At 40.2% G+C, this 25661-nt stretch overlaps 1 protein-coding gene across 17 annotated transcripts in view; it reads left to right on the top strand.

Moving 5' to 3' along the window:
- The window catches only part of SYNE1 (spectrin repeat containing nuclear envelope protein 1), a 561745-nt gene that overhangs the window by 231270 nt on the left and 304814 nt on the right, over nt 1–25661 (top strand). For all 17 annotated transcript variants that reach the window (XM_055134197.1, XM_055134196.1, XM_055134206.1 and 14 more), the window contains 10 exons: nt 2209–2362; nt 5180–5808; nt 10054–10233; nt 11590–11740; nt 12042–12200; nt 14172–14354; nt 19157–19258; nt 20461–20664; nt 22663–22870; nt 23752–23864. In XM_055134197.1, the coding sequence (XP_054990172.1) occupies nt 2209–2362; nt 5180–5808; nt 10054–10233; nt 11590–11740; nt 12042–12200; nt 14172–14354; nt 19157–19258; nt 20461–20664; nt 22663–22870; nt 23752–23864 (2083 nt within the window). The remainder of the gene's footprint in view (nt 1–2208; nt 2363–5179; nt 5809–10053; nt 10234–11589; nt 11741–12041; nt 12201–14171; nt 14355–19156; nt 19259–20460; nt 20665–22662; nt 22871–23751; nt 23865–25661) is intronic.

The following is a 25661-nucleotide window of genomic DNA, read 5'->3' as shown; positions in this document are numbered from 1 at the left end:
AAGTCCAGAGAAATTTCTGCCAGAAGTGGTGTCACTGCAAGCTCGTACCACTGTCGCATGGGCTCTAAAAGATGGCAGTCGCCACGCCACTGCCGTCGCTGAAAGGAAAGGCCGAGGGACAAAAACCTTTCCCCTCCCGGGGCGGCACAGGGCTGTAGGTTAGTTCACAGTCTAGAGACATTTCTGCAAGAAGCCGCTGGGTTCTGAAATTAATTAGTGGGCCTCTGGGATCATGACCGTTCAGGAGTGGAGGAGCCGTTGGAGAAAGAGTATTTCTGATGAACCCTAATGGAACATTTTAAGCTCACTGTTTGTTAAGGCAAAGGATCAAACTAGTTGAAATATGTTGGTGAGCAGTTGTAGTAATCATTGCTCAAGTTGTATGTGTGCAGGAGAAAGTTGGTAATTAAAATGTTGCTTTTATTACATTAAATGTAATAAAAATGATAAATAAATCTCTCCCTGTATGTTATATGGATATATAATGTATATATACATTTTATATATTTTATATTTTATTTATTTTAGTGTATATTCTTGCAGAGAGTAACAATTAGTAATACATTAGTTGGAGACAAAGTTAATTATTTTATTAATTTGACATTTGACATTCGCTTTAATAGGCAAGAAAATATATTGTTGCTTTGAATTTGTATTAAGTATCCATGTAATGACAGATAGTGCATTTAATCTTTCTGGTTACTTGTTTGGAGAATATTTATTGTCAATTAGGATTATTGTCCTCTTATATATCCTGGGATAAAGAGTCCCATGCTCACTTCAATGGAACTTGTGTTTGATTCATGACTCATTTATCCAATCAATCAGTAAGTGTTTATTGAATATCTGCTAAGTATAGACACCATATCAGATTCTGGAGCTATAAAAATGAATCAAACTTGCCCTGAGTTATGTGACAGCATTGGTATAACAAGGAACTAGTAAGAGATGAGCAGAGTGTGAAGAAACAAAAGGATGGCACATATGAATGATTCTGGGAAATGTGTCTGAAGGGTTTGGTGCCTGCTGTATACAGATAAGTCATTTTCTCTAAAATAGAGCATAATCTGCCCTCTGCCTATCACACAAGAGAAATCAAGGACTTTTAAAATAATACAAATACAAAAATGTATACAAAATATAATTTATGCACGAAATCAATGAAAATTTTGTAAGACTGAAAGATGAGTATCCAGTTGAGTACAAATGTGGGTATAATCCACCATGATAAAAATCATTTTTTTAATTAAGGTAGAATTGCTAATTCTGGTTTTTGGATTCTCACCCCAAACCACCTTATTATTAATCAGTATGACCAACTTATTATACAGTCATTGACTCGTCGTAGGTCATATCCCAAGCACCTTTTCAGGGACAAGAGCAATAGCAATCACAAGGCAAGTAAAGTCCTGTCTCATGAAGAGCTGGGGAAGGAAGATGACATGGGAGAGGAGATGCATCTGAACTAAGGAATGAGCAGGATGCTTAGGTTGTGCTAAGTAATATAAAGACATCATGATCAAGCCTCTTAGGGATGTGACATTATCTCTCTTTGTGCAACAGGAAACTGCCCTTGTGTTTAGGTTTGGCATAGACAGTTGTGATGATCTGCAGAGTGGATTGGAGGAAGGCAAGGTGGGAGCAGAATGCAGGACAGTTTAAGGGGTTGTTGAGATCAGGCAAGAGATGAAACGATTTAGGCTAGATGAAGACAATGGAAATAGAGAGAAGATCCCAGAGTATTCCAGGGAATGGCTACAACAGGTAGCACATCAATTAATGTGATGATAAGGGAAGAGAAGGAGGAAGGGTCACTCGTGGGACCACCAGGGGAGAGGGTGGCATTTCCCAAGATGCAGAAGGAAGGAAAGAAAGTGAAAACATCAAAAACTCTACTGTGTCCATATAAGAGAACATCACTTTTGCCCTTGACTAAGCTTATTGCAGAAGCTTCTTATGAATGCTTTATGCTCATGAAGGAACATTTTAATTTATTTTTTGATTTTAGTTTTTGAGTCACACCCAGAAATATTCAGGGGTTATTCCTGGCTCCACACTCAGGAATTACTCCTGGAGGTGTTCAGGAGTTTATACGGGATGCTGGGGATCGAATCTGGGTCAGTTGCATGCAAGTCAAGTGGTTTACCCACTGTACTCTCTCTCCAGCCCCAGAGGGACATTTTAGCTTTCCTACCTTTCCCTCTATAGGATTAATTTTCTTCAGTCTGTGGTTGCTGAACACCAGCAATTTGATGAACTGCTGCTCTCCTTCTCTGTCTGGATCAAGCTATTTCTCAATGAATTACAAGCATCTTCAGAGATAAATATGACAGACCACCACGCAGCTCTCACTCGGCACAAGGTATGTTACATTCTTTTGAGACCAAAGAAATGTCTTTCCTAAGGAGAGTTCGTGGGCAATAGGAGGTACCATTTAACAAAGAAATTTGGCAGTAATTTGCTTTTGTATTTGTGTGAAATTTAATAATTGAACGTATGGGTCCAAGCAACATATTAAACCTAGCAGATGCAGCCAGTTCAGATAAAATAGGCAGCTATTTTAAGACACTGTGTCTTCACAGGGTAGTAACTTATTTCTAGGGTGAAGTGATGAGAATGTTCATTTTTAAGCTTCCCAGTATGTCTTGCTCCAATGCTGAAAACTAATACCAAATTAAAGAATTTAATTTAATGATACTTTGTTTTGTGAGAATTGCTTTTCAGCTTAGAAGCTATTTTAAAATTGCTAAAAAATAATAAAATCTTGATGTATTTTTAATCACGAATTTTACAGATTACTATCTTTGCATTAAATTAAAAAATTCATATATTGACTATTGTGTATAAGGATATTGAGGGTGTTGGAGAGGAGAAGAAATTTTTCTTTTTGGGTTCTTTTGTGTATGGGACCCAGAGCTAAGATCTCCAAGGCTGCTCGGATCGGGATGGGGCCTGTTCTGCCCAGACTCCCCATTTTCCAGTAACTAGGCGGTCACACCCAGGGACTGCCCCTGGCGCCATGTAATTCCACCAATGACCAACATCCAAAGACTATAAAACCAAGCTCCCAGAAGACATCTTATAACCTAGGTCTCACCCTAGGAGAACTTGGATAGCTACTGAGAGTTTCCTGCCCTCATGGGAGAGCCTCGAGATCTCCCCATGGTGTATTCATATGCTAAAACCAGTAACAATGATGGGTCTCATTCCCCTGATCCTAAAAGAGCCTCCAATGCGGCACCATTGGATGGAAAGGACGAGTAAAGAGAGGCTTCTAACATCTCAGGGCTAGGACAAATGGAAATGTTACTGAGACCGCTTGAGAAATACGATGATCAACAGGATGATGATGATGATGATGATGATGATGATGATGATGATGATGATGATGATGATGATGATGATGATGATGATGGGTTCTTTTGTGACTAGCTGAATGATCAAATTATGTCAGTCAGATTAGTGGGGGGGTTGTAAATGTTCGTCATGCATATGAAAAAGACACATAGGCCGAGATTTCTAGGTCAGTAAGGATAAACAAAAGCATGTAGTCTGAAACTCTGAAGATAAGAAAAGGGTGTGAGGCTTCCAGGGAGAGACAAGGGACTCTGATGAGGATGAGTAGGGACTTGATGAGGAAGATGAGCTGTTCTGCGATTTGATCTATCCCTTGCCGTGTGTGTAGGTCTCTGAGAGCAGGGCTATGGACACAAAATCACTCATTCTGGGTGATGCTAAGGTTTTGTTAGAGTTTGCCTGCCAGAATTTCAATGTAAAACTGATCAGAAGCTTCTAGACAGAATAACATCTTAAAGCTATAGAGAATGAATGGATTTTCTGACTGCAACATTTTTAGAGGCCCTCTCGAGTTCATGGTCAAACTGAAGGGTGTTTGAAGTTCAGATGATCAGGACTAAAGTCAGGAAGTAGTTGTCTCTGATAAGGAAAGAGCTGAGATTCTTGATAATTTTCTGCCAGATCTTAAACAAAATTTTCTATAAACTGGTCATATTTTGCCTACATCATTCTGACCCATTTATTGTACACTTCTTTTAAGAGGGGTAGACAAAAAATTCTGTTTCACATGCCTTACTCACCGCCTCTGAAGAGATGTTTCTATTTCCCACGCTCCTTCCCTTCTTTCCTGCAATTTTCCATATACAATGCTCTGTATATGACGCTATGTGAATAGATCTATCAACATGCATGTACATATTATACATTTATATATATTATTCCTAAATTGTGTCTAATTACAGATTACATGTGTGTGTGCATGCAGATATATAAGTACACACATATGTGTTGTGCTCTTATGTGTGCATGTGTATATTTACAAATTTGTGTTTTCATGTATACATGTATGTAAATGTTTGGGTATTGCATATGCATATGTACCCACATATATTCATATGTAACATATATTGTTCCATTGTATTTATATGTACTACTTAAAAATTTTGGAAAATTAAAAAAGATATATATAAATGTAAATATGTTTACATTATGTATATATATCTTTGTGAATGCATTTTGTTTTTATACATGGGCACACATATAAAATACATATGTGTATTTGATAGCTTATGTATGCATAGGTACAGTTAAAATTAATTTGATTTTCAAAGATATGTGGAGATTCACATATATTATATAAAATCTCTTCTAATTTTTTTTTCTTTTCGGGTCACACCCAGCGATGCACAGGGGTTACTCCTGGATCTACACTCAGGAATTACTCCTGGCGGTGCTGGGGGACCATATGGGATGCTGGGAATTGAACCCGGGTGGGCTGCGTACAAGGCAAACGCCCTACCCACTGTGCTATCACTTCAGCCCCAAAATCTCTTCTAATTTTTGGTATTTGGGCCACACCCAGTAGTACTCAGGGCTTCCTCTTGGTTGTGTGCTCAGGGGACAATGTCCGGTGCCAGGGATCAAACCTAGGTCTCTGTGTCTAAGGCAAGCATCAGTCATGGTTGTGTTTTACGTGAATTCCATCAATAAGCCCAGCAAGGGGCTTTGAGACCTTTTCTCAGAGCTCCACTGTCGTTGCCTTTGAACCCTGCGTCCTCTGTGGCGTTTCAGTGGTTGCCGGGACCTCCCGGGGGCGGTGACAGACAGGACCACCGTGAGCCCTAGGCCATGCGAGGAATCGTTAACTCTCTCTTGCTTCCAGGACCACGCGGCCGAGGTGGAGAGCAAGCGGGGCGAGCTGCAGAGCCTGCGGGCGCACCTGGCAAAGCTGTGTGCCCTGGGCCGGGCGGAGGACCACCACCTCCTGCAGGGCAAGGCAGAGGACTGTTTCCAGCTGTTCGAGGAGGCCAGCCAGGTGGTGCAGAGGCGGCAGCTGGCCCTGGAGCAGCTGGCAGAGTTCCTGCAGGGCCATGCCTCTCTGGCAGGGCTGCTGCACCGGCTGAGGCAGGCGGTGGAGGCAACTCACAGTATGAGCAAGAAACAGTCGGCCGCGCTCAAGAAGGACCTGGGCGGGGCCGTCCGAGATGCGAAGGCCCTGGGGTCCGCTGCCATCGGGCTGGACGGCACCCTCACCAAAGCCCAGTACCACCTGAGAAGTGGGGGCTCGGAGCAGAGGACCTCCTGCAGGACTGCGGCCGACCACCTCAGTCTGGAGCTGGAGAAGGTCCAGAGCCTCCTGGGGAGCAAGCAGAGCGAGGCGGAGGCCCTGGCCGCGCTGAGAAGAGCCTTCCAGGACCAGAGGGAGGAGCTGCTGAAGAGCCTCGAGGACATAGAGGAGCGGGCGGACAGAGAGCAAGTGAAGGAGCCCGCGCGCCACGCGCTCCCGCAGAGGTGAGAGGACACGGTGCAAGCGGAGGGGACCCCTCGATTGGTGTATTTGGTTAGTGAGTGATTTACTGCATGGTGCATTTGTTTGGTGAGTTTGGAAATCAACTGTGGTGTAAGACATTAATAGTCTCATTTTTCAGCGATTTCTTCTAAAAACTGATTTGAAGATAAGTCTGGTGCCATAATCCAGCGGCTAGGGCATTTGCCTTGTCCAGGGCCAACCCAGGTTCAATTCCTGATGCCTCCTATTGTCCCCTGAGCCACCAGGAGTAGTCATCTCTGAGTGCATAGCCAGGAGTAAGGCCCAAGCAATGTCGGATTATTATTTTTTTTTCAACGTAAGAGTACTGCTATTTATTCAGCCATTGATTAAGCTGATTGAATTGGGCATGAACTCCATGTGTTACATTTTTTTTTCTTTTTGGGTCACATCCAGTGATGCACAGGGATTACTCCTGGCTTTTCACTCAGGAATTACTCCTGGCGTTGCTCAGGGGACCATATGGGATGCTGGGAATCGAACCTGGATCAGCCGCGTGCAAGGCAAATGTCCTACCATACTATCACTACAGCCCTTCATGTTATTTTTTAAGAAAGTTTTTAATTGAATATCTGTGAGATAGATCATTATAAAACTATTCATAATTGGGTTTCATTCATACAATGATCCAGCACCCATCCCTTCACCAGTGCACACTCTCACCATCAGAGTCACCTGTTTCCCTACCACCATCCCCCAACACCCAGACTCCCTCTGTGGGAGGCACTGTCCTCCTTGCTTGCTCTGTCTCTGTCTCTGTCTCTGTCTCTGTCTCTCTCTCTTTCTCTCCTTTTACTTTTGAAGCACTGCCAGACTTGACCTCAAAACAGCAACAATGAAAGAAATATTAAGAAAAAATTTTGTTTAGTTTTGGGCCACACCCATTGATGCTTAAAGGTCACTACTTGTTCTATACTCAGGAATTACTTCTGAAGGTGCTTGGGGGACCATATGGGAGGCCAAGGATCGAACCATGATGGTCTATGTACAAGGGAAGATCCCTATCCTCTATACTATTTCTCAAGTCCCAAAGAAAACTATTTTGAAAATAGAACCAGAGAGAAAATTTGGTAGGCTAAAGCATAGACTTTGCATGCAGGAGTGCCAGGTTCGATCTCTAGTACCACATGATCTCCCTGGTACCGCCAGAGGATAACACCTAGCACCCAATCAGGAGTATGTTTCAAGTTCTATTGGATGTGGCTCAAAAACATGACAACAAAAAGTATTTGGAGGCTGGAAAGATAGTACAGTGGGTTGAGCATTTACAGTGCACATTGCTGATGTGGGTTCAATCTTCAGCATCTCATATGGTACCCGACCACCACCAGGAGTAATACTCGAGTGCAGAGCCAGGAGTAATCCCTGAGCATTGCCAGATCTAGCCTCAAAACAAACCAATAAAAAGTATTTTGAGGATAAATTGCATATAACTAACCATTAAGAAGCACTGAAAATGTTTTGGTTTCCTGGAGGGTTTCTCTGCAGTCTCTGTGTGAGGCACTTAGATCTTATCATAGAAGCTATAGCTCAGCAGAAGTAGTTAAAGCTATTTCTGACTGGGCAGACATGGGACTCTTCTGTTGTAGAAATCAAAGCAGAGAAGTGACTTAAGTAGATTTGTAGTTCTGAAGGTGAGATTCCACTCAGGAGGCTGCTAGTCCTTAAGAGAAAGCTGAGGAAAGCTGAAGAGTAGCTGAAGGGAGTTGTGGGGGGGGGAAGAGAGAGAGAGAGAGAGAGAGAGAGAGAGAGAGAGAGAGAGAGAGAGAGAGAGAGAGAGAGAGAGGCTGCTAGTCCTTACGCTAAAGCTGAAGAGTGTGGCTGAAGGGAGTTGGGAGGGAGGGAGGGAGGGAGGGAGAGGGAGAGAGGGAGGAGGAGGAGGAGGAGGAGGAGGAGGAGGAGGAGGAGAGATAGATAGATAGAGAGAGAGAGAGAGAGAGAGAGAAATAGTGAAATCTTTTCTTGTAGGGCAAAAAAGGCAAAAAGGGGAGTGATACTTTCTGAGCCCAGCACATTCATTTCCCTAAAAGGAAATTTGATTTTTTGATTTCCCTCTTATTTCCTCTCTGTAGTAAAATTCCCCCCAGCCGTCTCTCGACATCTTTGGACTCACTTTGTTTCCCATCTTTTCAGAGCACAAAGAGCAGAAGAGGCTGAGACACAGTCATGAGTCTGTTATCAATCAGGTTGTGTTGACTAGTCCAAATAATTGTGATTTGCTTCCTTAAAATCAGAATCAAACTGCTAAACTTTAGTTAGGTGACGGGGTTACTTGTCTCCTGAGCTCCTGGGCATACTTGCCTTATTTTGAATTATAAACTATGCAACCAGTTTAACAATGAAGAAGGGAAAATAGCCTCCAGGGCAGAGGAAGACTGTGGAAGAAGCCAGAAGGATCAAAGGGCTCATGTGGAAAATGAGCAGTTGCAGGGACCTCTTACTTGCCAGAGACACAAGTTCAAATTTTCAGTTTTCCTCACATTCTTCTCACCAAAGTCATACAGAGGCTATGGAAAAATGATAGGTTGAAGGGTTTACTAACTCTGAGTCACTTCACTGTTTACTTCCGGGAAATTACCTCCCTTCTTGTAGGGTGGGGGATGTTTCGCCTTTTGCTCACCACTGAGATTTGGAAATTAGATGGAATAATTTCTGTATATTCATTTTATAAATTCTGCTGCATGATGCTCAGACTGCAAGAATGATTCTGCGACTGCCTCTGTGTGGTCACTTTCACACATGCTCGAGTAGTAATATATTAGGAATTAAAAATGAGCTATTTCCCTGGGCAATCTTTTCAATAAACTCAGTATTCTGATTAAAAATACATAGTGAAGTAAGCCAGATGCAAATCAATGTCATTTTGTTTATATGTGGTATGTAGAGAAAAGAAACAAGTAAAGGAGTAGTTTAGATGCAGAGCAGAGTGGCTATAAATGAAGACAGTGGCGTTATCTGTTATCTGATGAGTTCAATAAACTTAACAGAAACTCTTAGACTATACAATACAACCTATGAGAAGTGAGCAGAAAGAAGAGGTAATTAAGTTGGAATCAGAGCAAAGTGCTCAGTTGTAATGATGATGGAAATGAACTTTCAGCAGTGAACTTGGTGTAGTATAGACAAATGTTGATTATTAGTGATATACAACTAAAGTCCAAATGATGCTATGATATAATACTTCCCTCATTAGGAATGAAAGTTTCTGCAAATGCTACCTTAAAGTTGAAAATAAATTATGGCATTCTCCAACTAGACATTCCTTCTCTCATATATAGAGCTGGTCTGGCTGCAGTAGGGAAATAGCCATGTACATCAAGATAGAAAGCTCTTACATTTTTTGACTCCTTTAAATTTAAAACATAATTTTTTTCATATATAGGCTTCTATACTCTTGTATTTATATTGCCAAAGACCTATATTTCAGAGGGAAATCAATGTATAGGACTCAGTAAAACATTTTATTTGGAATCAAACAACTGTAATTTTGAATTATCAATTAATATTATTTAACATGATTTAGGTGTAATGGCTCAAAAGCATTGCTTACTAATAGTCTTTGATAATAAGTACTCACCTGCTTTGCTGAAGCTCAACACCAGTCTTAATTGGGCCAGAAAAATGGTACAGATGGTAAGGCACTTGTTCCACATGCGGCTAACCCAGATTTGGTTCTCTGCTTCACCCGTGATCCCTTGAGCACCACCAGGAGTGATTTCTGAGTGCAAAGCCAGGAGTAACCTCTATGCATTGCCAAGTAAGGCTCCAAAACAAAAAAGATTTTAAGTGATCAAAATAAAACAGAAAGAACATACAATACAGTCTTCAGAGAAAGTTGATATAATGAGAGTGGCTTTAAATGTCTTCTTAGGTGCAATCTTAACTTTTGCAAAGTTGGCCTTATTAAGGATCGTTATTCACTGATATGCATTCATTTATTTACTGTTCATTTCTCTTTCTACATAGGCTTTCTGAAGAAGTGTGTTGGTGTACTATCTTTAGTCATTAAATACAAAAATAACCTTATTGGGGCTGGAACAATAGCACAGCGGGTAGGGCATTTGCGTTGCACATGGCCAACTCAGGTTCGATTCCCAGCATCCCCTCTGGTCCCCTGAGAGTGCACAGCCAGGAGTCACCCCTGTGCATCGCCGGATGTGACCCAAAAAGCAAAATAATAATAAAAATAATAACCTTATAATTTACAGGTTGAGAGTCTTCAATCAGTTAGAAGATGAATTGAATTCTCATGAGCATGAACTTTGTTGGTTGAAAGACAAAGCCAAGCAAATTGCCCAGAAAGATGTAGCACTGGCTCCTGAAGTTGACAAGGAGATAAACCGCTTAGAAGTCATGTGGGATGATACCAAAAAAGTAATTCATGAAAAGTAAGTGAAAATGTTTCTTTTAAATTGGAGCACCAGCTCACTCATTGCATATTAATTTTTGTTGGCATGATAAAAGAATTGCCTGTCTATTGTGACCCTGGAGATTGGGCATCTCTTTAATGACATTAAAACTCTTCTTTGCCAACAGAGGAGTTTGTGAGGGAAATTGTCTTCAGATCACAGTTACACTTCAAATCCAATATTTTAGAAGGGTTACATAGCATTGTCTAATCATAAAAACCAGCAAAACAAAGACTTCAGAAATAGATCCACATATATATGCCTGATTAATTTTCTACGAAGCTGATTGATAAATAAGTTTGAGACAACAGGGTGCCTCTTGTGCATTAAAATATATTAAACATTAATACATGCTTTTCATAACATGAAAAGAATTTTCAACAAAATTCTAGACTTTTAAATATATGATCACATTACAAACTTTAATCTATGGTACTAAAATATTCTTCTAAAGTATGATTTTTTAGAGGTTGCATTTGTTAGAGATTGCACAATGTCTGATTATAATAATGTGCCAGAATTAGCATTCACATTTTTCTCTTTATTTCTCCAACTATAAATATTGGTGTGAAGAGTCATATCTTACCCAAAGCCTAGTGAACATATCTTTCTTAGGAAAAATTCCTAGGTTAACTAGTGTATATTCATACTCATAAAAAATAGAAGTCGCATTTCTATTTTGAAAACTTTCAGATAATTCATATTTAATGGAAAAATCCTGTGTCTTTTAGTTATTGAATGATGGCTTTGTCTTGTTGTGTTTTTCTCTTGTTCTCTCTTTTGTTTGTTTGAGGGAGGAAGATACAACCAACAATTCTCAGGTTTTACTGCTGGCTTTGTACTCAGAAATCACTCCTGGCAATGCTTAGGGACCCAGACACAGGGCTTGGGATCAAATGGGGGATGGGGGTTGGCCACACTGAGTATAAGTTCCAGAGCTCCTGTGCTATTTCTCTGGACCCTTTTTTCTGGTTGCTCCTCTCAATACACACCATTATAAACGAGGTAAATTTTAGAAAACTGAAAAACAAAAACCTGGTAACATCTCTGTAAATTTTAGTGACCAAAAACATGTGAGTCATCATTGCTTGGCATTGTGGTCCTAGATTTTTGTTTCACTCTCTGTGTGATTTCTTTATTCATGAGCATTTGACATGAGAGTTCCATTGAACTGACCAACGTGTGTTTGACCTCAGTAGGTAACAATGAGATTTTGTCTTGATTGTAGCATCTGTCAGTGAATATAGGCTGGATGCTACATCTGGTCGAATCATAGAGAACACTTCCCTTTCCCTACCCAGAGTAGTAAATACTGTCTGTTCTTTGCTGTGACAGCCAGAGTCAGTGCAGTGCACTCATTGACTTAATAAGAGAATATCAAAACTTCAAGTCAGCTGTATCAAAAGTCCTAGAAAATGCCACCAATGTGATTGCCATCAGAACTACTATAAAAGATCAGGAGGATCTTAAATGGACTTTATCCAAGGTAATCATTCAAAATATATTTATTTTTGTAGATTACTAAATGTTTTTAATTTGCAATCCATTCTTTACCAAGCTTTTTAAAATATATTTAAATGAAGGTAATTGATATTGATGATATCAACTTAAAAACTGACATCAGAATTCTAGTAACTGAAATCATATATATGTATATACATGCATATAGCTCATTATAGCTTCTGAAAAAGTTCTATCTTGAGTTAAATTTCTTGGAAGCAGAGGATTTAAAATTTTTGACTAACTGCTAATTGTTTTATTAATTGTGGCAATGTTTATGTCCACAGCACGAAGCTGCCAAGAATGAAATGTATAATAAACAGAAAGAATTGGATAGCTTTACCAGCAAAGGAAAACAGTTGCTGTCGGAGCTGAAAAACATTCACAGTACTGATTTCGTCTTGGTGAAAACAGACGTGGACAGCACTGTGGACAAATGGTTGGATGTAAGCTCATCACCGGGCAGCTTAAGTATTCACATTTATGGAGCACATTCTTGGGCAGAGCTTTATTTGAGTCGTGAATTAAGTTTGTTTTTCATTTGTGAGTCACAGCTTGTGGTATTCCGGGCTGTTCCAGGCTCAGTGCTTGGGGCACATGAATGCCTGAAAGTGACCCCAGAGCTCCTCCATGCAAAACATATGTGTCATCCCTCTGACCTGTCTTCAAGAGTACCTGGATTCCATTTTCAACTGCACCCATTTTTAATGCTAAACACAGAATACCATTGCAAAGAAAAGTAATGTTCTTATTGGGGCTGGGGCAGTAGTACAGTGGGTAGGACATTTGCCTTGTGTGTAGCTGACCCAGATTTAATCTCTGACACCTCAAATGATCCCCTGAGACCTGCCAGGAGTGATCCCTGAGCACATAGCTAGGAGTCAGCCCTGAGCACCACTGGTTTTGACCCCCCCCAAAAAACAAAAATTAGTGTTCATAAAGACTTATAAGTACTGAAAAATCACTTTGTTTTTATTTAGGATTATTCACAGCTTCAAAGCCAGAGAGATAGTGTGAGGGGTAACACTCTTACCTTGCAGAAACGCCAACCTCAGTTCAGTCCTTGTTACTGCAAATGATCTCTGTGTCCTTACAGGACTTAACCCTGACCACAGCCAATTGTGTCCCAAATCTCACCCCCAAAGAAAAGAACAAACAGAACTTACTCACAGCCTTTCTAGAATTTCATTTGTAACTACATTTATAAATAAAAAGCTAAGCAATTTTCTGTGAAAACTCTTTAATTATGGATATAAATGGAAGATTTTATGTAATCTTTGTAATGTTAAGCCACAATATAATTTCAAGTAAAGTAATAAAAGTAATTCTTTGGGAAAAATATCTAGCTGTGATTGGGGCTCACTCCTATCTCTGTGATCAGGGATCGTTCCTCATGGGATGCTCAGGGGGCCATATGTGTTGCTAGTGATTGAACGAGGTCAACCACATGCAAGGCAAACAACTTAACCCCTATAGAATCTCTCAGTTCCATAGATGTAATATTTTTATTGAAAAATATTGAGCATATCATTGCATTTTAGTTCTTGCTCTATGATTTGCTAGTTATCTGATCACAGAACAATTAATCTGATCTCTGTGAACTCTCTAACTCATCTATACATTTCTTTCAGCACAGAGATTATAAATACCTAAGTTCCAAAGCTTTGCTTGTAATAGGTTCATTTTCTTAAACTACATTACTAGTGTTATGCATTAATATTTGCCTAGTCTGAGCAAATATTTGCAGAAAAATGTACATGCCTCCATTCTTTTTTGTTAAAACATGCAAAGTTGTTGAGTTCCTGTGCATTTACTTACCCTATCCAAATCTAATTGATATCCACTTTTTTCATTGTTCTGAGAACACACCGGTTAATGAGGCATTGCTTGGGGCTTATTCCTGACTCTGTGCTCAATGATCACTCCTGGTGGGCTTGGAGGACCATATGCGGTGCTAGGAATTGAATCTGGGTCAGACACGTGCAAAGCAAGCACTTTGTCCACTGTACTATAGCTTGGCCCCTGATGTTCACTTTTTATACCTTAGGATTATAAATAAAGTGCATATTGTGTTTACTTGAAAAATAAATTTAGTACTTCCCTAAATGGAAACTTTTCTATAACATTACAGTAAACTCCAATAGACCCATTGTTACTTTTCTAATTAGCAAATAAATAGCTGAATGCCACAATCAGCTCTTCAAGAACACAATATTTTGCCTAGCATTTATTTGAATCGCTTACACTAATTTGCTTATAGTAATTCTGCACAATTTTGTTTTTTCCTACCAAAATATATTTTTTTGAGTAAGAACACATGGACATTATTTTCAGTAATAGACAGATATTATGAGGCGAGATAATGACAATCTCAAAGCCACAGATGCTTGTGATACAGCTTCTTATTTCTCCTTCAGGTCTCTGAAAAAATCGACGAGAACATGGACAGGCTAAGAGCCAGCCTGTCCATTTGGGACGATGTGCTTTCAAGTAAAGAAGACATTGATGGATGGTCGAACAATTCTGTTCCACAGCTGACTGACAGCATCAACAATCTGAACAACAGCCTCAAAGCAGAAAAATTTCTTAAGGAATTTGAGGTACATCAACTACATTTTCATACATGAGCTTGTGGTTGAACACACTGTCATCCTGTTGTTCATGGATTTGCTAAAGCTCAAGCAGGCACCAGTAACGTCTCTATTGTGAGACTTGTTGTTACTGTTTTTGGCATATCGAATATACCACAGGTAGCTTGCCAGGCTCTGCCGTGCAGACAAGATACTCTTGGTGGTTTGCCAGGCTCTCTGAGAGAGACAGAGGAATCGAACCCTGGTCAGCTACATGCAAGGCAAACACCCTACCCATTGTGCTATCGCTCCAGTCTGTAAAAACAATTACAACTAAAAAAATGTCTGTTTTTCCAAAACTTTGTTCATCTTTTTTTTTAGAGACATTTGGGAGGGTTACAAAACTCAGATATGGTTTGCTATTGATTTGAAAATTGTCAATAGGCAACAGGGTGGAGCCATAGTATAGTGGATAGGACCTTTGCCCTGCAAAAAGTTGGCTTATGTTTGTTTGATCCCTGGCACCTTGTATGGTCCCCTGAACCCACCAGGTGTAATACTTGAGCAAACAGCCAGAAGTAAGTCCCCAGAATCACTAAATGTGGTGCAAAACCAGAACACCAACAAGTGGGCAATGGGGCATCCAGGAGCTAAAACATAGTATAGTTATGGTAAGATACTTGCCTTGCTCTTAGCCCCCAAGCACCACCAGGAGTGATCTCAGAGCACAGAGCCAGGAGTAAGCCCTGGAGCACTGCCAGGTACAGCCCCCAAACAAGCAAAGACAGACAATGGACACAGCTTTATTTTCTTCACAATTTTTGGGATATAAGGATGTCATGGGGCTCCTAGAAAACGACCTTGACAATTTTCATCATTATTTTTAATTCCTTTTATTCCAATTTCTTGCATTCATTTTTCATCAAGTTAATCCAATTCTTAATCAGTGGATGTAGTAAGCCAAACACTAAGTTAGCCACTAAGAACAGAATGGTCAATCAAAATCTCCACTCCCAGGGCATCTGCAGTGTTTGAATTGCAGTATTTTGTGTTTCTTGTCAAATTGGATTGTGTTGGCTATAGAGATAGTGCAGTGAGCAGGGCACATGCCTTGCATGCGGTTGACACAGGTTCAATTCCTGGCACCAGATATGGCCCCCTGAGCCCCTCCAGAAGTGATTCTTGAGCACAGAGCCAGGAGTAAGTCCTTAGTACCACTGGTGTGACCCCCAAAACACAAGCAAATGAAAGTATTTAAAAAAACTGGACTATTGTGAGTAAATGAAGGGAGTAAAGGGAAAGATATGACCAGAGATGATTTTTTTTCACAAAACATGGAATCTTTATTTTTTTGGAGGGGGTCACTATTTATCTTTTAAAATAAATTGATTTCTTTTTCAGTCACTGTGAAATTACAGACGTATATACGATTAGATTTCAGGCATACAATTTTATGACACTGATCCCTTCAACTTCTCTCCACGGATGCCCCTCACCCCCAATGTGGCTCCTTCCCAACAGTCTGCTCTGCAAGAGGCTCTTTGTATAAACACAAACATGTTTTTGCACTACGGCTTGCAGTATAGTTACTGACAGGGTTTTACAGAATGCTTTACCATTTTTTAGCACCACCTTCCCCTCCCTTTAAAAACATGGAATCTTGTGTACTCAAAGTTCAGTGCTTTCTTCCTGGGTACCCACTGTGTTTGGCACTCACAGAGCACCAGAGATGCAAGACTGCATGACTGTAATCTGAAAAAAAAGTAGATGGATGATTTAAGTTATCCAGATATCTTTGTCTCAGAGAACATTCTAGAGACTTTATCATCTACTTCCAGTTTCTCAGGGCAGAATGTAATGGCAAAATCTATCCAGACTGAAGGCACCATCAAGATAGAAAGTCTGCAGTTCCTTCATACGTTTCCTTTGATATTACATGAGTACTAAGGCTCAAACGGTGGCATGTGCAGAATAGGGTTTTCACCGGCTTGGAAAAATCAGTTATCACCTTTGTAGAAATTTTGCGACCCAGCATTAAACATAACGGTTCTTAAGAATGAAATTCTTGGGTAAATTTGCAATTAAATTAAGACTATTAAAAATCAAAGATATTTCAATCTTTGAAACTTTTCACTTCCTAATTTCTGTTCTACGTATGACTGTTATCTGGCCACATGGATTATTAACATCTGTTGTATCTATGGGATGGAAATACTTCAAAATTCTTGGCTATGAGGCATTTCTTCCAATTCCATGGGCTGCAACATGTTGGAGCTTGAAATGGTGAATAAATGTCACAAATCAGTACGTTCTCTTCTTTTTGGTTGCCAGTTGCTAAAGCAGCATCCCATGCTCTTACTAATAATCTCCATAATCCAAGGAGGCAGGAGATACCAGCCCACAGGTTGAGTCACTCACAGAAAGTTTTTTCAATGTTACTGCCCAACTGTGTAGTCATCAGCTAATAAAGTCAGAGCCTGGACTTTATTCAGTGCCCGATTGTATCCTCATGTGGTTGTTGTGTGGGCAAATCCTCCTGCTGCTTTGGGGAAGGTCAGTGGGTCTGACAGTTAATTTATCACCTCTCACTGGGAGGATAAATTGCTTTCTGGATTGAACAAATGAAGAGGTTTGTTAGCATCGTCCAAGTACCAAAACACTTATTTCAGTAGAGAGGATACTTTATTAAATGTTCCTTTGTGATCCCAGATAATTAATGAGGTTAATAAGCTACTGATCGTTTGGTAAAGTGTCTGTAATTGGTCTTCTCTCTGTGTTATTGTTGGTGGGGAACAAAAAACAAATTAGTAGCTGTTTATTTTCTACATAATTGGATTTCTGTTTTTACATCCTTTAAATTTTATTTAAAATATTTCTTTTAAAAATTTTTTCTTCTTTTTGGGTCACACCCGGCGATGCACAGGGGTTACTTCTGGGTCATGCACTCAGGAATTACTCCTGGCGGTGCTCGGGGGACCATATGGAATGCTGGGATTAGAACCCGGGTCAGCTGCGTGCAAGGCAAATGCCCTACCTGCTGTGCCTTTGCTCTCTTTCTCCTCTGATTCATTATTTGCATATAGGAATGCAATCTTTTTTGTGTGTACTGACATGGTAGCCTGTCATTTTGTTATATTAGTTTGTTGTTTCTAAGATTATTTGTGTGGACATTTTAGGGTCTTCAATGTATATAATCATGTTATCTGCAAATAGAGGCAATTCAACTTCCTCTTTTCAAATTTGTATACCTTTGATTTCCTTTTCTTATTTGATTACTGTTGCCAATACTTCTAATACAATGTTAAATAGAACAGTGAACAACTTCATCTTGTGCCTGATCTTAGTGGAAATGTTTCCAGATTTTCACCATTATAAATATTGGCTATGGGCTTTTTATTAATGTCTGTCACTAAATTTAAAATGCTTCCTTCCAACCCTATATTTATTTTTTCTTTTATTGAATCACCATGTGAAAAATTACAAAGGTTTCAGGTTTAAGTCTCAGTTATACAATGCTCAAACACCCTCCCTTCACCAGTGCACATATTCCACCACCAAGAATCACAGTATAGCTCCACCCCATCCCCCCACACTCCTAGCCCCCCAAACCCCCCACCTGTGTAACTGATAAATTTCACTTTACTTTCTCTTTACTTTGATTACATTAAATATTTCAACACAAAAATCACTATTATTGTTTGGAGTTTCTCCCCCTTAAAGTCGGACCTGCTGAAAAGGAAGCATTTGATAATTTGTTTTCCATTGCTGAGAATGAAGCTATATGAGGTCAACTGGCCGCACTAGTGACCGCACCATTTTGGATTTCTATATTTTAGTATTTTAGTAACTAAGTCCAGAGAAATATCTACCAGAAATTGCATCATTGCAAATTTGTACTTCTCAGCTATATTATATTCCACATATAAGTGCAATCTTTCTATGTCTGTCTTTTTCTTTCTGACTCATTTCACTAAGCATGATACTTTCCATGTTGATCCACTTATATGCAAATTTCATGACTTCATGTTTTCTGACAGCTACATAGTATTCCATTGTGTACATGTACCAGCGTTTCTTTAGTCAATCATCTGTTTTTGCCAACCCTATATTTTTGAGGATTTTTCACATGAGTGGGTGTTGAATCTTGTCAAAAGCTTTCTCTGCATCAGTTGGAATCATAATATGATTTTTATCTTATATTTATTGATATGGTGCATTATGCTCATTGATTTACATATATTAAGCCATTCTTGCATCCCTGGGATGAATTTCACTTGATCATGGTATATGATTATTTTTATGTGCTTGGGTTTGCCAAGATTTTGTTGAGGATTTTTGTATTGATGTTAGTCAAGGAAATTGGTCTAAATTTTTTTTGTAATATCTCTGTTAGCTTTAAGTATCAGAGTAATATAAGCTTCATAGACGTTGTTTGGTCTGATATATTTCTAGGCATTAGGCACTAAAATAAGCATATGCTTTGATAAACTTAAAGTTTAATGCTACCAGAATAACAGCAATAAATTCATGAGTAAATAACAGTTTATGGAAAGTTCCTGACTCAAGACCTGGTTAACATTATTTCCAGTAGTATTTTTTATCCCAGTAAAAGATGAGAAAGTTCCATCTGTTTCCTCACATTCCATGTGATAGTTAATGGTGATACTTATTCACATTAATAAATAATAAAAACATTTGAAAAATTAAACATTTTTCCACTGTAGTTTCTAGTTGAGCACTTAGAAATAAAATAAAATTATTTGATGCCAAATAGACTGTATTAGTGGTTGAACTGAGTTGTGATTTCCCACTTTTTCTTTTATTTTGGGCAGTCTGAAGTTAAAAGCAAAGCACTGAAATTGGAAGACCTTCATTCTAAAGTGAATGATCTTAAAGAATTAACTAAAAATCCAGAAACACCACCAGACCTTCAGGTAAGCACTCAGGGAGATTGGTAATAACTACTTTAAGTGAAACTATACAAAAATTATACACCTACTAACTTGTATACTTTATAAAGAATACATTTTATACAAACACTTTTGTTTGGCTGTATTCTTTTAACTATGGTCAATACTAAGTAAACAGTATCATACTCATGAGTTAAAATATTCACATTTTTAGAATTCATTGTGTCAATATTAATAAAAATGTCTAGCCCAAATATTTTGAGACAGTTCCCTTTTTCTCTTGTTAAATTTTAGAAGTGGCATAATTCAGCTTGCCCCATAGATCATTTTTTTGTAGACAGAAGCAAGGAGCACATTTATGAATCTTGACTTCTTTGTTGATACTTTTCTTAGTCATTGACTCAAGACCTGAGTTTAAAGGACTCACCATTGCAAATCTTCTTTTAGTGCCCTGCTAATGGCTCAGGCCTGCAGGAATAATGAAGCGGGATTGGGCAGAGCTGATACAAACAGAAAGGCTGAGCTATATCAAAGCAGGTGCCCAAAGATCCACTAGCCTGGCTGGTGAATCTTAGGTGGCACTCTTAGCCTGGCACTCTTAGGTGCCTGTATCCCAGACTTAAGGCAAAGGGTTCTGTCTCAAGATTTTATTCTTTCAATTTATTGATACTTTCTTATAGTGATATGTATCCAATGTATTGATTACAGTTGGTAAAAATGCATGATCATTTCTCATGAAGAATGAAGGGTAGGTTTTGATCACCATTTTGGTAGATTTGTGTGGATTTTGCTCTGTTTGTGGAATGGGATCTCATATATTCCCCAGAGCTTCAATCATGAGAGGTAGTATATGGGGTCAGACCCTTGTATGTAGCTGACCCATGTTCTAGCCCTGGCACCACAAATGATCTGATCACAGCCAGGAGTGACTCCTGAGCACAGAGTAAGCCCTGAGAATAGCCAAGTTTTTGATTGAACAGTTAGTTCAATCAAAACTAACCCTGGAATGCCTGACGTCAACTGCAATCTTTATTTTTTCAATTCCCATCACTTAAAATTGTTTGGCAATGCCTACTAAATGACTTCCCTAATTCCAAAAATTGAATTGATGTCCATGGGTAGTTTTAAATACTTTTCACTATGAAGGTGCACCTGAAAGAAAGACCCACTGAATTCCAGGGTTCTGGTCTTCATAGATATCGAGTGAAATGTGACTCTCTGTTTAGTTTATAGAAGCAGACTTAAGGCAGAAACTGGAGCATGCCAAAGAAATTACTGAAGAAGCAAAAGGGACGTTGAAGGACTTCACTGCTCAAAGTACTCAAGTGGAGAAATTTATCAATGAGCTAACATCTCAGTTGGCAAAACTAGAAGAATCACTGATGAGCTGTGCCCAAACTGAGACTTGTGAAGGGCTGCAGAAAGTCAAGGTCAGTTGCTGAGAGTCTGAACATCAATGGTAATCAGTTTTGCCCTCTTTCGTCTGTTTCATGGTTAGTATCATGAAAATGTAACCTCTATTCTCAGTGACCCATATTAACGCCAGGTCAAAGTTTTGTGAGGGGAGACTCATCAAAGAAACGTGTGGAGAAATAAATGCAGATGGTAAGAAATCAAAGATGAGTAATATAAAAACAGAAATCAAAGATGAGTAACACAAAAATAGAATTGCCGTAGAGCCTATTCCTATGCTGACTTGATAATGTTTCTAATATTAAGATAATAATTTTAATATTTTCAATATTATTTTAATCACTGTATCATTGTCATCCCGTTGTTCATTGATTTACTCGAGTGGGCACCAGTAACATCTCCATTCATCCCAGTCCTGAGATTTTATTTATTTATTTATTTATTTATTTATTTATTTATTTTTATTTTTTGCTTTTTGGGGGGTCACACCCGGCAATGCTCAGGGGTTACTCCTGGCTTTGCACTCAGGAATTACTCCTGGTGGTGCTCGGGAGACCATATGGGATGCTGGGACTCGAACCGGGTCAGCCACGTGCAAGGCAAATGCCCTACCTGCTGTGCTATCTCTCCAGTACCCAGCCCTGAGATTTTAGCAGCCTCCCTTTACTCGTTTTTCCCAATGATTGGAGGCTCTTTTCAGGGTCAGGGGAATGAGATCTGTTATTGTTACTGTATTTGGCATATTGAATATGCCACAGGGAGCTTGCCAGGCTCTTCCATGCAGGCAGGACATTCTGGGTAGCTTGCTGGGCTCTCCCTTTTTGATGATGAAACAGCCGCACGGTCCATGATTATGTCCGCTCATGCGTGAGGCTTGGCCCGAGCATGTGGAGAGCAGCCTGGAGCTTGGCGGCGGTGGGGGAGTGGAGGTCGGCTGTCGGGCCTATAAAACTGTGTGAACTCCTACAAATCTCCAATCTTGGCTGCCAAAGATTTTTTCTTCTCTTAATTATTTATTTTTGTCAGTCTGTCTGCTCTCATCTCCAGAAGGACAGAGCTTCTAAATAGCAGTGGAGGAGACAATCCACACCTGTGTCTTTTGTCACATTCGTAGATGATATTTCTCATCCATTATCTATGTCTTGAGTGTTGAGTTGAACTTTTGAGATACAGAATTAAGTCTATCTTGGCAGAGTTTCTTATTCTACTTGCAACCTAAAATGACTGACATTTTAAATGAACTTTTGGTAATTTTAGCTTGGCCTAGCACCCTGAGGAGCCTGCATGGCTGCTGAACCATGTGACTTGAGATGGGCAACTTCGTTGGAGAACAGAGCAAAGGGCCGATATGCATGCCAGCTAGGCACAGGGCTCTGACTTTTGTCCCCAGTACCACATCCCAAGCATGACTGGAGCAATGGCCCCGGCAACAGTGGGAGAAAAGAAATTGTATTCAAATGATTAAACCCAAGGACTTGTGAGTTCCATAAGCATCAGTTATCATCCAAATGTTAACCACCTCCCAACAACTTTTTTTAAAATTGTTCCTAAGGGGAACTGAGCAAAACTCTGAAGAGAAAAAAACATCAACACATATGTCTAAGAAATACCCTTCCACATAGTCCCCTACAATATTACTGCCTGGGTTTTCTTACAGCATCAAATGGTCATAGCACTGTCATCCTGTCCTGTTGTTCACTGATTTGCTCAAGCGGGGACCAGTAATGTCTCCATTGTGAGACTTGTTGTTACTGTTTTTGGCATATTGAATAAGCTACAGGTAGCTTGCCAGGTTCTACCATGCAGGTGGTATACTCTCAGTAGCTTGCTGGGCTCTCTGAGAGGGATGGAGGAATTGAACCTGGGTCGGCCTTGTGCAAGGCAAACACCCTACTCACTGTGCTATTGCTCCAGTCCTATCAAATGGTAGATTTTTTTAAAAGGTATTGTGGAGCTGAAGGTGTATTTCTTTTGAACGTGATGCATGTCCTTCAGAGTGTACTTTTTTCCTTTAGGAAATCCAAAAAGAACTTCAAAGCCAGCAAAGCAGCATCAGCTCAACCCAAGAAACTCTCAACGGTCTGTGCCGCAAGTACCACTCAGTGGAGCTGGAGAGGCTGGGCAGTGCGCTGATGGGGCTCATCAAGAAACACGAAGCTGTGAGCCAGCTGTGCTCCAGAACACAGGCCAGCCTGCAGGACTCTCTGGAGAAACACTTCAACGGTGAGCTCGACAGGCCTCCACTTAGGGAAGATCGCTTGTTGTGAGACAGCATCCCAACCTCAGGCTGCCTGGAAACTAACCAGCAGAAGGGTGAGGGAACGTTACAGAAAGAAAGCATTTGAAGTTCTTTTGAGGGCTGAGGCAGAAAGGCTGAGCCGGAGTTCTCATCCTGAGGAGAATGCTGTGTCATTCTCCCCTCAGGAAGTAGAATGCCACCATGTTGGTAACAGTCTTGTCTCCGACAAGCTCGCCATGTGGAAAATTAGTTTCACTGCTTTGATGAAGTGACACAATGAAGTTGGATGTTAGGAGAGGCCACGAGACAGTGGCAGCTGGACAGCTAGGGCGTGGCTGGTCCTATGTCAGTTGACTTGGCTTCCCTCACAGAGACAACTGGGCCGGGTCTGTGGTGGATGCCCAGAGATGGTGGGAAGAGAAGACAGCTCCTCCCTTGGCCATAAAAATGGCTCTCACATGCCCAGAACGTTCTTCCTGGACTTACACACATTCCAGTAATTAATTCTCTCTCTCTCTCTGCCACAAGAAAGAATCATTGAGAACATCAGATATTAGAGAAACATGAACTTCAGGCAAGTTCATTCTCTTTCTTTGCCACAAGAAACAAGAGGGAAATCAGATAGATCAGAAATAGAAATTTTCCTCATCTTTCCTCCAGGAAATTTTTTAATTCTGCCATGAACAGCCAGGGTTGTAAATCAGGCTGCATTCTTTAATATATTATTATTATTATTATTAATTTCTTTCTGGAATATTTCATAAAGCAAAATACTAGAAGAATTAATACATTCTGATAATTCTGAAAGTGCTTATCTGAGGATTTGCATTGATTTTTCTTTTTCAAATTTATTTTTCCTCAAAAGAGTCGATGCAGGAATTCCAGGAATGGTTTTCTGGAATAAAAGCAGCAGCCACAGCATCATCAGATAGAACCGGTGACAGCAAAGTTCTAGAGGCAAAACTTCAAGATCTTCAGGTATGAAAACTTCAGTGCTTCCCCTAACGCCATGCACCAAAGTACCTTCACGTTAAAGCTGAATCATCACTTTTCCCAAACTATGCACTGTAGCACTGTCTTCTCGTTGTTCATCGATTTGCTCGAGCGGGCACCAGTAATGTCTCCACTGTGAGACTTGTTGTTACTGTTTTTGGTATATCGAATACTCCACAGGTAGCTTGCCATGCTCTGCCGTGAGGGCAGAGGAATCGAACCTGGGAACCTGGGTCCGCTGTGTGCAAGGCAAATGCCCTACTTGCCGTGCTATCACTCCAATCCAACTATATTATGTTCCCAAACTATATTTTATTCAATCTTTTTTCCTCCCTAAGATAATTCAATTTCTTGAGCCTTTAAGAAGTAAAGCAATATGAAGCCAAGTTGAGCAAATATACTAGAGTTACAGACTTTCTAACTCTTTTCTTATTTTTTTCTTGGTCCCTTGGCTTTCTTTAGAATTCATTCAAAACTCAGCCTAGTTTCCATTTTGTTAGCACTAAAGTAATAAAAAATACTGTCTACCTCCCATAACTATTGTGGAGGAGGGTTTTAAAAGACTTGGCGTCTTTGTTTTTTAATGACCTATGATTTAAATTAGAAGTCAGGATCGGGCTGCAGCAATAGCACAGTGAGTAGGGCATTTGCCTTGCACACGGCCGACTGGGGTTTGATTCCCAGCATCCCATATGGTCCCCTGAGCACCTCCAGGGGCAATTCCTGAGTACAGAGCCAGGAGTAACCCCTGTGCATCGCCAGGTGTGACCCAAAAAGCAACAACAACAACAACAAAAAGAAGTCAGGATCTGTTTAAATGAAAGTAATAGAATTTACACGTTTTATGGACATCACTGATTATAAAAAAATAGATGTACTTAGGAAGAAAAGATCATTGTGAAACAACTAAGAAATGATTGACTGGAGACATGGTATAGCAAGTAGGGCACTTGCCTGAGGTAGCCAAATTATGTTTGATCCCCAACACCACACATATGGTCCTCCAAGCACCTCCAAGAGTGATCCCTGAACACTAACTCAGGATTAATCCCTCAGCACCACTGGGTGTGCCCTCCCACATTAAAGAAAATAAATAAAGATTGGCATGGGCCAGAAAGATAACTCAAGTGAGAGAGCATATCCCTCCATTTTCAATTGAATGCTTGCACCACACTGGCCCCTTCCTGTGTCCTTGGTGGCAGCTCTGGTGGCAGCCATGCACCCCTGGGCCCCATGCCCCATGTTTCTGTCTCAAGCACTGAGCCTTCTGTCTATGGCTGAATGACACCATGTAGATGACTTATTAGCAATAATTAGGAAGGTGGTTATAGTAGTGGGAGCTAATTTTGCAGGAGACATGGTGAATTTGGGAGTGGAATGGTCCCCTTGAATTTACTTTGTGTTGTATTGTGATAACATGGGTTTTCAAGAAGGCAAATGTCAGGAAGTTTTAGGAGTACAATATTTCTGCACTAAATTGCCTGTGTGTCTCTCCCACATTGAACCCCTGACCCTGAATATTCCTGTTCTCTCCACTTGGTAACCTCATTATCTGAGGTCAGAGTCAAAGGTTTTGTCTTCTCATGGGGAACTGTCACCTTTGAGGTATGAGATGCAGTAGGAGCGTCACACAGAACAGTCTGAGTGGCGGTTGCCAGCCCGGGACTCAGGGAGCCGCAGAGCTAGCACAGCGGCAGGGACCTTTTGCTCTGTTGAAGGCGTATCCAGGCATGTCATTCTTCAGAGGAGAGGCTCAGAGTAGCAAAGCCAGGAACTCGAGGA

Source organism: Sorex araneus, chromosome 4 (assembly GCF_027595985.1).
Source record: "Sorex araneus isolate mSorAra2 chromosome 4, mSorAra2.pri, whole genome shotgun sequence".
NCBI classification, from domain to species: domain Eukaryota; kingdom Metazoa; phylum Chordata; class Mammalia; order Eulipotyphla; family Soricidae; genus Sorex; species Sorex araneus.
Note: the sequence above shows the minus strand (reverse complement) of the source record. Positions and strands in the feature narration are given on the sequence as shown.